This window comes from Neomonachus schauinslandi, chromosome 6 (assembly GCF_002201575.2).
Source record: "Neomonachus schauinslandi chromosome 6, ASM220157v2, whole genome shotgun sequence".
Taxonomy (NCBI): domain Eukaryota; kingdom Metazoa; phylum Chordata; class Mammalia; order Carnivora; family Phocidae; genus Neomonachus; species Neomonachus schauinslandi.
The window spans coordinates 127,465,503-127,478,819 of record NC_058408.1 but is presented as its reverse complement, the minus strand read 5'-3'; the positions used below and the strand labels follow the sequence as shown (position 1 = coordinate 127,478,819).

Below are 13,317 nucleotides of genomic sequence, written 5' to 3'. Positions count from 1 at the left end.
AATGAGTCCTGTGTGAAAACAGAGCACAGAGTCATTAGTCCCTTTCCCTACATTTCTCACTTGTTCTAAGAGGAGAAGAATATTAACTTAGCTGTCAAATGGGAGAAAGGCTCAGAGGTCCTTCTAACACCTGCTCTCTGCCCAGGCCAAGCAGGAGCTTCTGTCAAGGGCTACACAGGCTGCGTGGGGACACGGTGGGGCTCACAGACATGCTCAGGGCCGCAGCGCTTGTGCAGTGTGACTCTGACGTACGAGTGACTCCAGCAGGTATATCATCAAGGTCTCACCTGCTCCCTGTGATGGTGGAGTAGGTGAGGCCAGCTCTGAGGTTCTGGCCCTGAGCGGCCAGAAGCATAGTTGTGCCACCAGCAGAAGGGGGGCAGCTGGGTGAAGCTGTCCGGCCTCCTGGCTGGAGGGCCCTGGCAGAGTGGATGAGGGGAAAGTCTGATTGTTAGAAGTGTGCACCAGACACGCTCCTTGTAACTTCAAGGACAGGTGTGTAGGTGGTGGCTGGTAATGTGGCCTGGAGATTAAGACAGAGGTTGGGACTAGAGATACAAATTTGAGGGTCACCTACATTGAGATGAGAGCTGAAGCCTCGGGAAGAGAAAAAGCAGCCAAAACAGGAAGCTTTGATAAGGAAAAAAAGTCTGAGACACACTCTTAGGGGATGTCTGTTTCAGAGGTGAGAGGAGAAAGGAGACCAACAATAGAAAGCCAGGAAGAATATTAAAAATGGCAAAATGCCATAGTAATCTAATGAAAATTTTGTCAAAAGGAGGGGATAGATACATGACGATTACAGTATTACTAACGATGACCACTTTTTACTGAGGGCTTGTTCTGTGCTAGGCACTGTGCTAAGCGCTAAGAATTTTACATAGGACATTTCAGTGCAATCCTCACAACAGCTCTGTGAGGTAGGGATTGCAATCCATCCTACTAATATGGAATCTAAGGCTCTGGAAGTTGCTTGCCCAGGGGTAAACATCTAGGATTCTCACCTGCCTGGGTAAACTGGCTGGGGGATAGGAAGCGGTGTGTCCTCTGTGAGAACAGTGAGCACTGAAGTGAGTCCAGCGGGGCATGGACCACCCCACTTAGAACCACTACAAAAAGATACACAGAAAAGTGTACTAAATCTCTACTTCGGCCATTGAACTAAGGTAAGTGTGGGAAATAAGAAATCATAATGACAGTACATTCCCCAGTAGTGCAGTTTCCCTAACCCAATGATAACCTCATTAATGGATTTGAACTGCTTGACGCTGGGTGTGATCTGAATATACCATTACATAGATAAAGATGAAATGTGGGATGTTCTCCTTCCTCAGAGGGAGGTTGGAGACTTGAGTGGGAGAATAAATGGAGTTGTCACCAACTCCGAACTACTATCAAGGTCTTTTTTGGAGGGGGTGGGGAGTGGGGATGAGGATAAAAAAGCCATGTTTTATAATCCAACGACACTGACAAGGCTGTGAGAAGTCAGCCAAGAGCTCTCACCAAGAAATTTTCTACTCACACATTATTTACTTGGTTTAAAGGGTCTCTTATTATAGGAACTGGTTTGATCTGGGAACTACAAAGTCACCGGCCTTATGGCTTACTCTCAGCTTTGAAACTGATTCAAATCTCATTTTATTTTCTTAACAATCCTATTAGATAACTGGGACAGAAATTATTCATTCAAATCTAGATCAAGAATCATCTAGAATTGAGGCTAGCTACCTTGATGAAAGACAGTGTCCAGTGCAGCCCCAGCCCTGTCTCATGTTGTTGCTTCACCTGCTTTATAGGAATTGGAGAGAGAAAGGGTACGAGAAGGCTCCATGAGCTAGCAACAGCCAATATTCCATCTCCTACCCACAGTGCTATTTACACAATTCTTTTTCATACCTGGGCAAGTATGAGGTCACTGTAGGATTATTTATCTGGAGATGTAGGTGTATGTTCGAGAAGGGGAGCGGGGGGGGTTCAGCTTGGGCAGCTGGGTCGTTTAGGAAGTCCCAGATGAGGATTGTGTCATCATGTGAACTACTGACAATCTGGAATTCATCAAACTGGAGTCGGAAAACTCTTCCAGAATGCTCCTAAAGCAGCAGAAACAAAAACTTTTGAACTACTCAAAATCAAAAGGACACAAATTCAGCAACATGTCAAAAGAAGTCTATGGAAAGACTATGTGTATGATGATAATCTCTAATATTTAGCTGTTTCAAGAACACAGAAAAAAAGCAATTTGGATTAAAGGCAGAATGGAGAAAGTCCAATATTGGGCAGTTGATTTTGTACAATCAAAGGTATATTCACTAGAGCTGAGCCATGTCAAACAATATGCTAGTTTCTCACTGCTAACTCTCCTTGGTTTAGGCTGAATGAGAACATTTCTCAGTACCTCCCTGGCCTTATTCTCTTTCTGTATCTGTTGGATTCTTCTACAATCAGAGGCCAAGGATTGATGAGCAATAATACAAGGTGGGCTGGTAAATGTTTATCAACTAATTCTCCCCAATTTGTAAAAGCATTCACACATTTTTGTGGTGTAAAAATTCCTACAGTGGCTAATTTCAAGCTACCCATGTGAGGTCAACAAGCTTGCAAAACTCATGACAATTTGACAACTGTCTCTCATTAGCAGGTAAAGCTGCTCTAGCGCACACTGGCAGTAACTACCACCTTGGTCAAGATGTAGACTATTTCCAGCATCCTGGGAAGTGCCCTCATGCTCCTTACTTCTCAATACTACTTCCACCCCAATGCTTTCATCATCAATTCATTTTTTCTGTTCCTAAATTTCATGTAAATACACTTATACAGCATGTATTCTTTTGTGCCCGGTTTCTCTTACTCAACAGTGCAAGATGCATCTTCGTTACTGCATGTAATGTTCTTCTCTAAAATTACTGGTTGCCATTCCATTATACGAACACACTACATTTTATCTTTTCTCCTCTGGTGGACGTATGGGTTGACTGTAGTTTTGGCTATTTAATAAAGCTGCTATGAACATTTATGTCCATGTTTTTTGAAGGATATATGCTCTCATTTCATCTAGTAGAGCTGCGGGGCCATGGAGTAGGTATATGTTTAGCTTTAGTATGTACAGGGAAACAGTTTTATTTTTTTTCAGTTTTACAAAACTTGTGCCAATTTATACTCCCACCAGCAATGTATCAGAGTTCCAGTTGCTCCACACCTTCACCAACAAACTGATACTATCAATCTTTTAAATTTTAGACATTTTGGTATGTTACTGGAGTTTCAATTTGCATTTTTCTTTATGAAGTTAGGAAGTTCCCCCTCTATTCCTAGCTTGTTGAGAGTTTTTATCATGAATTGACACTGGATTTTGCATGTACTGATATAACAATGTGATTTTTCTTCTTCAGCTTTTTGATGTGATGGATTAGATAGCTGAATTTTTGAATACTAAACCAGTTCTGTCTACCTGGAATAAATGCCACTTGGTCATGGTGTGTGTATACACACACACACAGACACACACACACACACATATATTATACATCGTTGGATTCAATTTGCTAATATTTTGATGAGGGTTTTATTTTTAAGAGTTACTTCATTTTCCTGGCATACTGCTACCTTTTAAGTAAGTATAGAAATTTTCTTTACTGTGAAATCACTAAATATAAGGACAGTGACAAGACTACACTTAGATTTTAAGAAAAGTGTTTAAAATATTACCAAAAAATCCTGCATAATACTCATATTAGTCATACAATTGTGTTTGCCTATTTTAAAAATATTTTAATTTGTATTATGGAAAAAACCACATAAAATTTATGTTTATCCATTGTTAAGTGTACAGTTTAGTTTTTTTTTTTTTTTTTTAAGGTTTTATTTATTTATTTGACAGAGAGAGAGAGACAGCTAGAGAGGGAACACAAGCAGGGGGAGTGGGAGAAGAAGCAGGCTCCCGGCCGAGCAGGGAGCCCGATGTGGGGCTTGATCCCAGGACCCTGGGACCATGACCTGAGCCGAAGGCAGATGCTTAACAACTGAGCCATCTAGGCGCCCCTACAGTTCAGTGTTGTTAAGTACATTCACACTGTTGTACAATCAATCTCCAAAACTTTTTCGTCTTGCAAAACTGAAATTCTAAACCCATTAAACAACAACTCCCTATTTCTCTCTGCCCCCAACCCCTGGCAACCACCACTCCACTTTCTGGGTTTGACCACTGTAGATACTTCATGTAAGTGGAATAGTACAGTATTTGTCTTTTGTGACTGGCTTGTTTCACTTAACATAATGTCCTCAAGTATTATCCATGTTGGAGCATATGACAGTATTTCCCTTCTTCTTAAGGCCGAGTAATATTCTACTGTACGTATATACCACATTTTGTTCATTCATTCATCTCCTGATGAACACTTGGGTTGCTTCCACCTCTTGGCTACTGTGAATAATATTGATATGAGTATGGGTATGCAATTAACACTTTGAGATCCTGTTTTAAATTCTTTGGGATATACACTTAGAAGTGAGGGTGCTTTATCTTTAATATTTTGAGAAACCCCATACTGCTTTCCGTAGAGGTTGCACTATTTTACTTTCTTTACAAGAAGTAAATGAGCTCATAGATTACCATCTGTGTTCATGAGACATATGATCTGTACTTTTCTTGTAATACCTTTTTTTGCTTTTGGTATGAGGGTAATGCTGGCTTCATAGAATGCGTTAGGAAGTATTCACTCTGCTTCTATCTTCTGTAAAAGATTGTGAAGAATTGGTATAATTTCTTCCTTAAACATTTGGTAGAATTCACCAGTGAATCCATCTGGGCCTGGTGCTTTCTGTTTTGTAATGTTATTAATTATGGATTCAATTTCTTTAATAGGCATAGGCCCATTCAGATTGTCTACTTCTTCCCATGTGAGTTGTAGAAGATTATATCTTTCAAGGAATTGATCCATTTCATCTAGGTTATCAAATTTGGGGGCATAGAGTTGTTCATAGTATTCCTTGATTACTATCCTTTTAATGTTCATGGGATCCAAAGAGATGTAAAATTGGGTTTAACATTTGGATGCACATAAAAGTGGTTAACAAAATCCATTCCTAACTCTCAGCAATCTAGGAATATAAAGAAGCTTCCTAATCCCCTGATAATGGATATCTACAAAAAATCTACAGCTGACATGTATCTATATATATGTATATACAAAATGGTGAAAGACCAACTGTCTTTTCCCCAAGATAAGGACATCCACTCTTAGCAATTCTTTGAACTTTGGACTGTAAGTCTTAGTCAGTACAATAAAACAAGAAAGAGAAATGAAAGGTACACATATTGCAAAAGAAGTAACAGTGTATTTCTAGATGCTTATAATACACAGCTCAGAAATTAAAAATTTAAAAAACCCCCCAAATTAAAATATCATTTACAATAGCACTAAAAATATGAAATACTTAGGGATAAATACGACAAAAGATGTGTCAGACCTTTACACTGAAGGCTATGAAACACTGTTGAGAAATTTAAAGACCTAAACAAATGGAGAGAGATACTGTGTTCATGGACCAGGAGACAGTGTTGTTAATTCTCTCCAAACTGAGCTAGATTCATCAAAATCCCAGTGAAAATCTCATCTTTTTTTTTTTTTTTTGGTTGTTAAAATTGGCAGATTCTAAAATTCACATGAGAATTCAAAGGACCCAAAAAACTTTGGAAAAGGAACGAAGTTGAAGGACTTACACTTCAAGAGTTAATAAAAAGCTGCAGTAACCAAGAAAGTATGATACTAGCATCATGACAAACAAAAAGATCAATGGAACTCAATAGGTCCATAAGTAGACCCACATAATAGAGTCAATTGATTTTTGACAAAGCTGCAAAAGGCAATTCAGAGGAAAAAGGATAGTCTTTTGAATTAAATAGTGCTGGAATAATTGGATATCTGTATGAACTTTGATCCATACCTGTACCATCTATAAAAACGGACTCAAAATAATCACAGGCCAAAATGTAAAGCCTAAAACTATAAAAATTCTAGAAGAAAACACAGGGGAAGATCTTTGCGACTTTGGATTAGGTAAAGTTTTTTTTTTTTTTTTTTTTTTAGATATAACTGCAAATGACACAATCCATAATAGAAAAAGTTGATACACTGGACTTAACAAAAATTAAGAATTTATAAAAGGTGCTCGTAAAAGAATGAAAAACCAAAACATGGACTGGGAGAATATGTTTGTGAATCACCTATCTCAAAAAGGCCTTATATTATCCTGAATATGTAAAAGAAATCTTAAAACTCAATAAGGAACCCAACCAATTAAAGTAGCAAAAGATTCAAACAGATAACTTCACCGAAGTAGATATACAGATGGCAAATAAAAGCAAGAGAAGATGCTCAACATTATTAACATTAGGTATATGCAAATTAAAATCATAATGAGATACCGTGACACACTATTAGAATGACTCAAACTAAGTATTAGTGAGGACGTGGAGTAACTGGAACTCTCATGCACTGTCACATGATACAATTGCTTTGGAAAACAGTTTGGCAGTTTCTAAAAATATGAAACATATACTTAACTGTTCTGCTTCTATGAATTACCCCAGAGAAATGAAAGCATATGTTCATTTCATTCTACACAAATGTTTATAAAAACTTTATTTATAATAGCCCCAAATTAGAAACAACCCAAATTTTCATCAACCAGCAAAAGGATAAATAAAGTATGGTATAACCATACAATGGAGTACCTAACTCAGCAATTTTTAAAAAGAAATGAACTATTGATATAAATCAGAATCTCAAAATAATTAGGCTTAGTGAAAAGAGACAAAAAAGAGTAAATACTGTACTGTATGATTCCGTTTATAAAACCTAGAAAATACAACCTAATCAATATTGACAGAAAGCAGATCAGTGGTTGCCTGGGGATTGGAGTAGCAGGAAGTGGGGTGGGATGGGAAGGAGAGATTACAGAGGGGGCATGAAGATATGTTCATTATCTTGGTTGAAGTAGATGGTTTCACTGGTATGTACATGTATCAAAATTTATTGAGTTGTCTTAAGTTTTAAAAACCGATTTACTGAGATAAAATCGATATACAATATAGGGGACATATTTAAAGTGTACAACTCAATAAATAAATGAAGACAAGATTTGAACAGATACTTCATAAAAGAAAAGCAAATAAAAAGATGTTCTACACCATTAATTATCACAGAAATGCAAATTAAAACTACAACCACTACACACCCACTCAAATGGCTATGATTTTTAAAAACTGACAATACTGAGTGCTATCAAGGATGTGGAAAAATGGAAAAATGGGACTCTTATACATTCCATCAGTGGAAATATAAAATGGTTTGCATTTGTGAACTCCCAAAATGCCACTCTGGGAAACAGCTTGGTAGTTTCTTTTAAATATAAACACACACTTATCATAGGATCCAGAAATTGCACTCCTAGGTATTTACCTAAGAGGAAAGACAATAGTATGTATACACAAAAATCTGTAAGGGAATGTTTTCAGCATCACTCCAAACTGGAAGCATTCCAAATGTCCTTCAACTGGTAAGCAAATAAACAAACTGGCACAACCACACAATGGAATACTACTCAGCAATACAAAAGAACAAAGTACGAACACAGGTAACAACATGAATGAATCTCAACTGAAGTGAAAAAAGCCAAATGCAAAAAGCTACATACTATATGATTTACTTTACAGGACATTCATAAGATAGCAAAAGCATTGGGAAGAAATCAGATAACTGCTAGGGGTGGGGGAAGAGGGGATTTATATGAAGGGGCATCATTTTTGGGGTGATGGAAATGTTCTAGATCTTGACTGAGGTGTTTATACACTGCAGAATTCAGAAAAAATACACTGAAAAAAGGTAAATTTTGCTGTATGTAAATTATACCTCACTTAGATGTAGATTAATTGTAGATGAATGAAAGTACACATTTTAAAAAACGTGTGTGAAACACGCAGGTAAAGCAGGTCTGGTGCTGCAAGAATGAGCTTTAAATCCAAAAAGGAAGACAAAGAAACGTCTCTTCTCTCTCTTCCCCAGAGCAGAGACCGCCAAATGTTGAGAGGTAGGATTTAGAACACTGGGCTTCAAATGTTAGCTCTCATCTTTTTCCTGAGTTGTGCTCCCTGGTGCCCCACCTAATCTTCTTTTTCGAATGGCAGCAGCTTTTAACCTTAGGCCATTTTCTCATGCAGGCGTTTGGTGAACACCATGATAAAGAATTTAGTGCTTTCAAAGGTGACTTTCCTCCTTTTGAGTCACTTCTTTCCTCAAATGTCAAGATGTTCACGGCAAGGGGGTATATGAGGAATAGAAGACATGGGATTCACGTGGCTGGAGGCAGCACGCCTTGAATAGGCTGCAGAGCCAGGGGGCTGACCGGGGGCTCACACAGGCTCCCACGGCACTTTTTGCAGGCACAGGTGTGCAGGTCCTCAGCTTCTGGACAGGTTCCAATTTGAGTAATTATGTTCTCATCCCCTAAGTAACCCCTACCGTTTCTGGTAGATACAGAATTCTTACTCACTTCCTGTACTAAACTGTGGTGTGGAGTTGCTGTGCAGCTGTTAAACAGCTGCCACGTTCCCCTCCATATACAGTCTCTAACGCACTTTTGGATGAAAGGCGCTACATAAACATATTTTATTGTCATGTATTGGTTGCCTTTCCACTTAGTAGTAGGTTTTGTGAGCTTCTAACTATCAAATCCAGATCTGTATTCCACAGCACATCAATGTTCAATTTCTTCTCCTTCCTGTCCCCCAACCCCCTCTAAACAACGAGGCTCTTACCACAAGGGTCCGTAGACAGAGAGTCCCTGCAGGAGCACGGGGGTCCAGAGCAGCTACAAGATCCCACACTTTAATTTTTCTAAAGATCAAAAAGGGGACAAAAATCTTAATTAAAAGCAAAATTAAGGGACCACAGGAAGAAAAGCAAAAAGTCATGGCAATAAATATGTACGGTGAATGTGATTTATACGATAAATGCAGCTCACAGGAATATATAAAAACTTTTTTGTTTTGGAGACTTGGTTCTTGCATTCATTCTTGGGTAGAGGTTATTGGTCTTAACAGGGGAAAATGTACAGGTTTAACCTAAAAAACGAGAAATAGGTTAGCTTTAACCAAGCTGAAGATAGTGAATGGTAAAGTTACACCATATTTTGGGGCCAGGAAGAGATCTTATACATTAGACCTCTTAATGATATAAGAGGTCACTTAGACCGAGAAACCTGTAATTCTGAGGCATCTTATTTCCGGTCAATTCTAAGAATGGCCCACGTAACATGTACCAGAGGACTGGAGCCCACTGAAGAACTATGTAGTTTATACAAGCAAATGCTCACATTTTGATTTAAATAAGAAAAGTTTAGCCCTTCTAAAAATCAAACATAGGGTCATGTCTCCTCAAGGTAAATAACAGACAAAATCCAAGAAAGGTGGGAACAGATCAAAACCAGGGCAATCAGAAAATATAACGTAGCTGGAATATGTCCTCACACCCTGAACAATTTCCCAAGGGTAGAACAGTGATGGCTGACTCAAAGCAGAGGGAGTGGTCTATTCCTGCTGCGTAAGTTGTCTTCATCACTATAGCCAGCTCCAAAACTAAGGTAATGTTGTAAGGTAGTTTCTGATATTTAAAAAGCTGTCAGTATGTGAACTACAGCCTTCCACCCCCCACGTCAGGTACCCTGACAAGAAGAAATGAGAAAGAGGCCTTCATAAGTGAATAATACACTTTTGTACGAGTTTACTAAGTGTTTAGCAGTGCTGGACATGGGATCCATTCACAACATGAATGGATTCTAAAACCACTGGAAATTAGACCAAAGAAAATAAAGATTACTAAACTTGTCACCGAAATGCTAGGAGAAGTGAAGACAAGAGCGCTAGGAATTACTCAAAGAGATCCATATTCAAGGGCCTACCACACTATGCCCCAAAGATACTGCCTCCAATATTTCAGTTTTATTAGTAAGTCATTATTTTACACACATATCCTGGTATACTGGGTTTTCCCAGTTCTTTGCTTTATACGATAAAACAGACAAGTATATAACCAAATAACTAAAATGTTAATGAAAATCATGAGCAAATAAATGATTGGGAAGAACATTTTAGAAAAGTAAACAAAGGAGAGGTGAACACATAGATTAGATACAAGAAATATTGTATCAGATGCTTTCTGTGAAATCCATAATCTTTCAGAGTCAGGGAAATACTATATTTAATCATCCTCAGCGAGGAGGGATCAAGATGTACATTTTTTTTTAAAACCTGTTAGCAAACTCACCCATCGTAGGCCCCACTGACAATCCTCTTGTTATCGAATCGAATACAGCGCACCAGTTCCTCGTGACCTTCTAAGACTCGTAAACATGCACCACATTCTATGTCCCATAATCTGGAAGAGAAAATTGAGTCAAGTGAATTTTCATGTATTCTTTTCTAAGCTTGGGATGTTATAAGAAGATACTTTGTATGTCTTTAAAAAATCCACAAAAATAAAATCAATCAACATTCATACAAAAATGTGGTTGATCTCCTTTCTGTTGTATAATTCAGGCAGACAAATGTATGACTGAAGTTCATATGAAGTATATATTTTCAAAGCACAAGGCTTTATATAATCCTGTAACCAGGGTCTCCAGGGTATAAGAAGGATGAATTCAATGTACCCAGTTGCCTATGAAGGAAATGACCAAGCCAAGAAAAGTAATGCTTCCTGAAATCACCAATAAGAACGAGATGCAGAGTGCCAGTGATATCCTGCCCTCACAAAGCATGTGCACCTCTGTTACTAAGGACACTCTCTGTTTTCACCCACTGTCCAGGACAGTCTTTCTCTATAACGGAAACAAAAAGCAAGTTCTCAAAAACATTTATATACTCACTTAAAAAACTGGGGGTGCCTGGCTGGCTCAGTCAGAAGAACATGAGACTCTTGATCTCAGGGTTGTGAGTTTGTGAGCCCCATGATGGATACAGAGATTACTTAAAAAAATAAAATCTTAAAACTGCATGCTTTCAGGGGCACCTGGGCGGCTCAGTCATTAAGCGTCTGCCTTCGGCTCAGGTCATGATCCCAGGGTCCTGGGATCGAGTCCTGCATCGGGCTCCCTGCTCCGCGGGAAGCCTGCTTCTCCCTCTCCAACTCCCCCTGCTTGCTTCCCTCTCTCGCTATATCTCTCTCTAAAAAAAAAAAAAACACAAAAAACTGCATGCTTTCAGACAAATCCAAATGAAATGACAATTTCCTTCGATATAACAATAGTTCTGTTGTTTTTTTAAATGGACTTTTCACCCTCTTAGTACTTTTTGAAGGAAGGGAGAGGATTGACAGATCTCCCAAATTCATCTTTGTGAAGGGAAACACCATTCATCTTTGTGAAGGGAAACACCAAAAAGTAATTCGATCTATGGATTCTTCATAATTTCCAAGACTGGTAACTCCCTGGATAATTACATAATGCGAAGAAAACAAAAGTGCACAATTTCTAGTAGGGAAACAAATCTTTTTTCTCTTTTTCTTCTTCTTTTTATTTTTAAGAACACTGGTGGAGAGAAAACACAGTTGGCTATTTATTAGCACTTTTCAACTGTACACAGGAGGAATTTAAAGAGGAGGGCCTTCAACCTCCATCTACTTATCACTCTTGTCCACGTCTTCATTCAAGCAGTACCTTTAAAACAGGTCTATCTGGTAATAAAACTATTACAGGAAGGAAACACATCAACAAAAGGCTTTGCTGTGCTTTCTTTCTGCTTGGGGCAAACTTTTGACCTATAAGAAGCTACAGAAAGGAAAAACATTTGGGGCACCTGGCTAGCTCAGTCAGAGGAGCGTGTGACTCTTGATCTTGGGGTTGTAAGTTGGAGCCCCATGTTGGGGGTAGAGATTACTTAAAAATAAAAATCTTAAAAAAAAGAAAAAGAAAAGAAAAACATTTTATTATAAATATAACACACTCGAAGGTAACACACCCAGACTTCTGTGCGCTAATAATGAATGGCAGGGTAACAGTGATCCCTTCTGGGTAAGAGCACCTGCTGCTCACCTGATAGTATTGTCAGATGAGCCACTCACGACCAGCCTGTCTCTGTACTGCAAACAGGCAATGCCGCGTTTGTGTCCATTTAAGGTCCTTACAAATTCACAAGTACTTGTGTTCCATACCTGAAAAGGAAATAGCATTTGGCAGTTGATTTGGTGTTTTTACTAGTAAGATCTATGGCACTTGGAGTCTTGGGGAAGCAGAAAATAGCACTGAGCCAACAGGGGGAAGTCAACTTCTCAAACCACACCAAAAAGAGAGAGGGAAAAAAAGGGACAAGTTTAATTCACAATAACAAAGGGCTAATTTATAGCTGGCTGCTATCACATGAGAATTCCTCAAATTGATTTACTCTTATGTGGTTAGTCTGGTTTGCAGACAAATTTTCTTGAAGCTAAATTTACCCCTACCCTTCTCATACTCACCATTATTTACAGGAATAAGATACCTAACTAAGATCTTCACATGGCTTATCTCACTCATGGCTTTTTTACACATAGACTAGTGTCTGAATTAAATATTAAATTACTCTACACTGACATTTAAATATGAAATTTCCTTTGATCGGATTTTCACATGAACTCCCTTACTCTATGTTGGGGACTTACTGAAAAATGCCTCATTACCTTTATAGTCCTATCTCCAGATGCAGAAACGATATACTTGTCATCAAAGTCTACAACATTGACAGCAGCTCGATGTCCGACGAGCACCCTCCGGAGGGTGATGTCAGTTGGGGAGGCCATATCCCATACAGCAATGGAACGGTCTTTGGAGCAAGTCACCATCATGCCATTATTGAAACGCAAGTGCAGAACTGCTTCACAATGGTGAATCAACGTGTTTAGCATTTCACCTGTATTTACATCCCACACCCTGGAACAAACAACATTAAAAAGGTTATCTGAGGTTTCGAGGGTGCTCCTGGCTATAATCCTATTTGACCACCACATTCCCCACACATCCCGCCCCATTTTCATAATTAGTATTACACTCTCCTCTCTAGCAGCTTTGAGGCTGAGGTGAGGTGAAGAGTTCTGATGGTGCAAACTTTTTTTTGCCCCAAAAGTTTGCAGGAAAAGGAAGGGATAGGATGCTGCCAATGTGAAACCCTTAAGACACACTACTTGAAATCTGGGTGAGTTACGGGGAGTAGGAATGAAGATGCAACCACCATCACCTACTAACTGGGCCCAGACTTCAAGATTATTACAAAACTTCTGACATTCAATC

At 38.7% G+C, this 13,317-nt stretch overlaps 1 protein-coding gene across 1 annotated transcript in view; it reads right to left on the bottom strand.

Moving 5' to 3' along the window:
* Positions 1 to 1,927: 1,927 nt before the first annotated feature.
* BTRC (beta-transducin repeat containing E3 ubiquitin protein ligase) overlaps positions 1,928 to 13,317 on the bottom strand; it is a 167,112-nt gene continuing 155,722 nt past the window's right edge. The window contains 6 exon segments of the mRNA XM_021699723.1: positions 1,928 to 1,972; positions 1,974 to 2,090; positions 8,816 to 8,894; positions 10,323 to 10,433; positions 12,088 to 12,206; positions 12,711 to 12,960. Coding sequence (XP_021555398.1) covers positions 1,928 to 1,972; positions 1,974 to 2,090; positions 8,816 to 8,894; positions 10,323 to 10,433; positions 12,088 to 12,206; positions 12,711 to 12,960 — 721 coding nt within the window.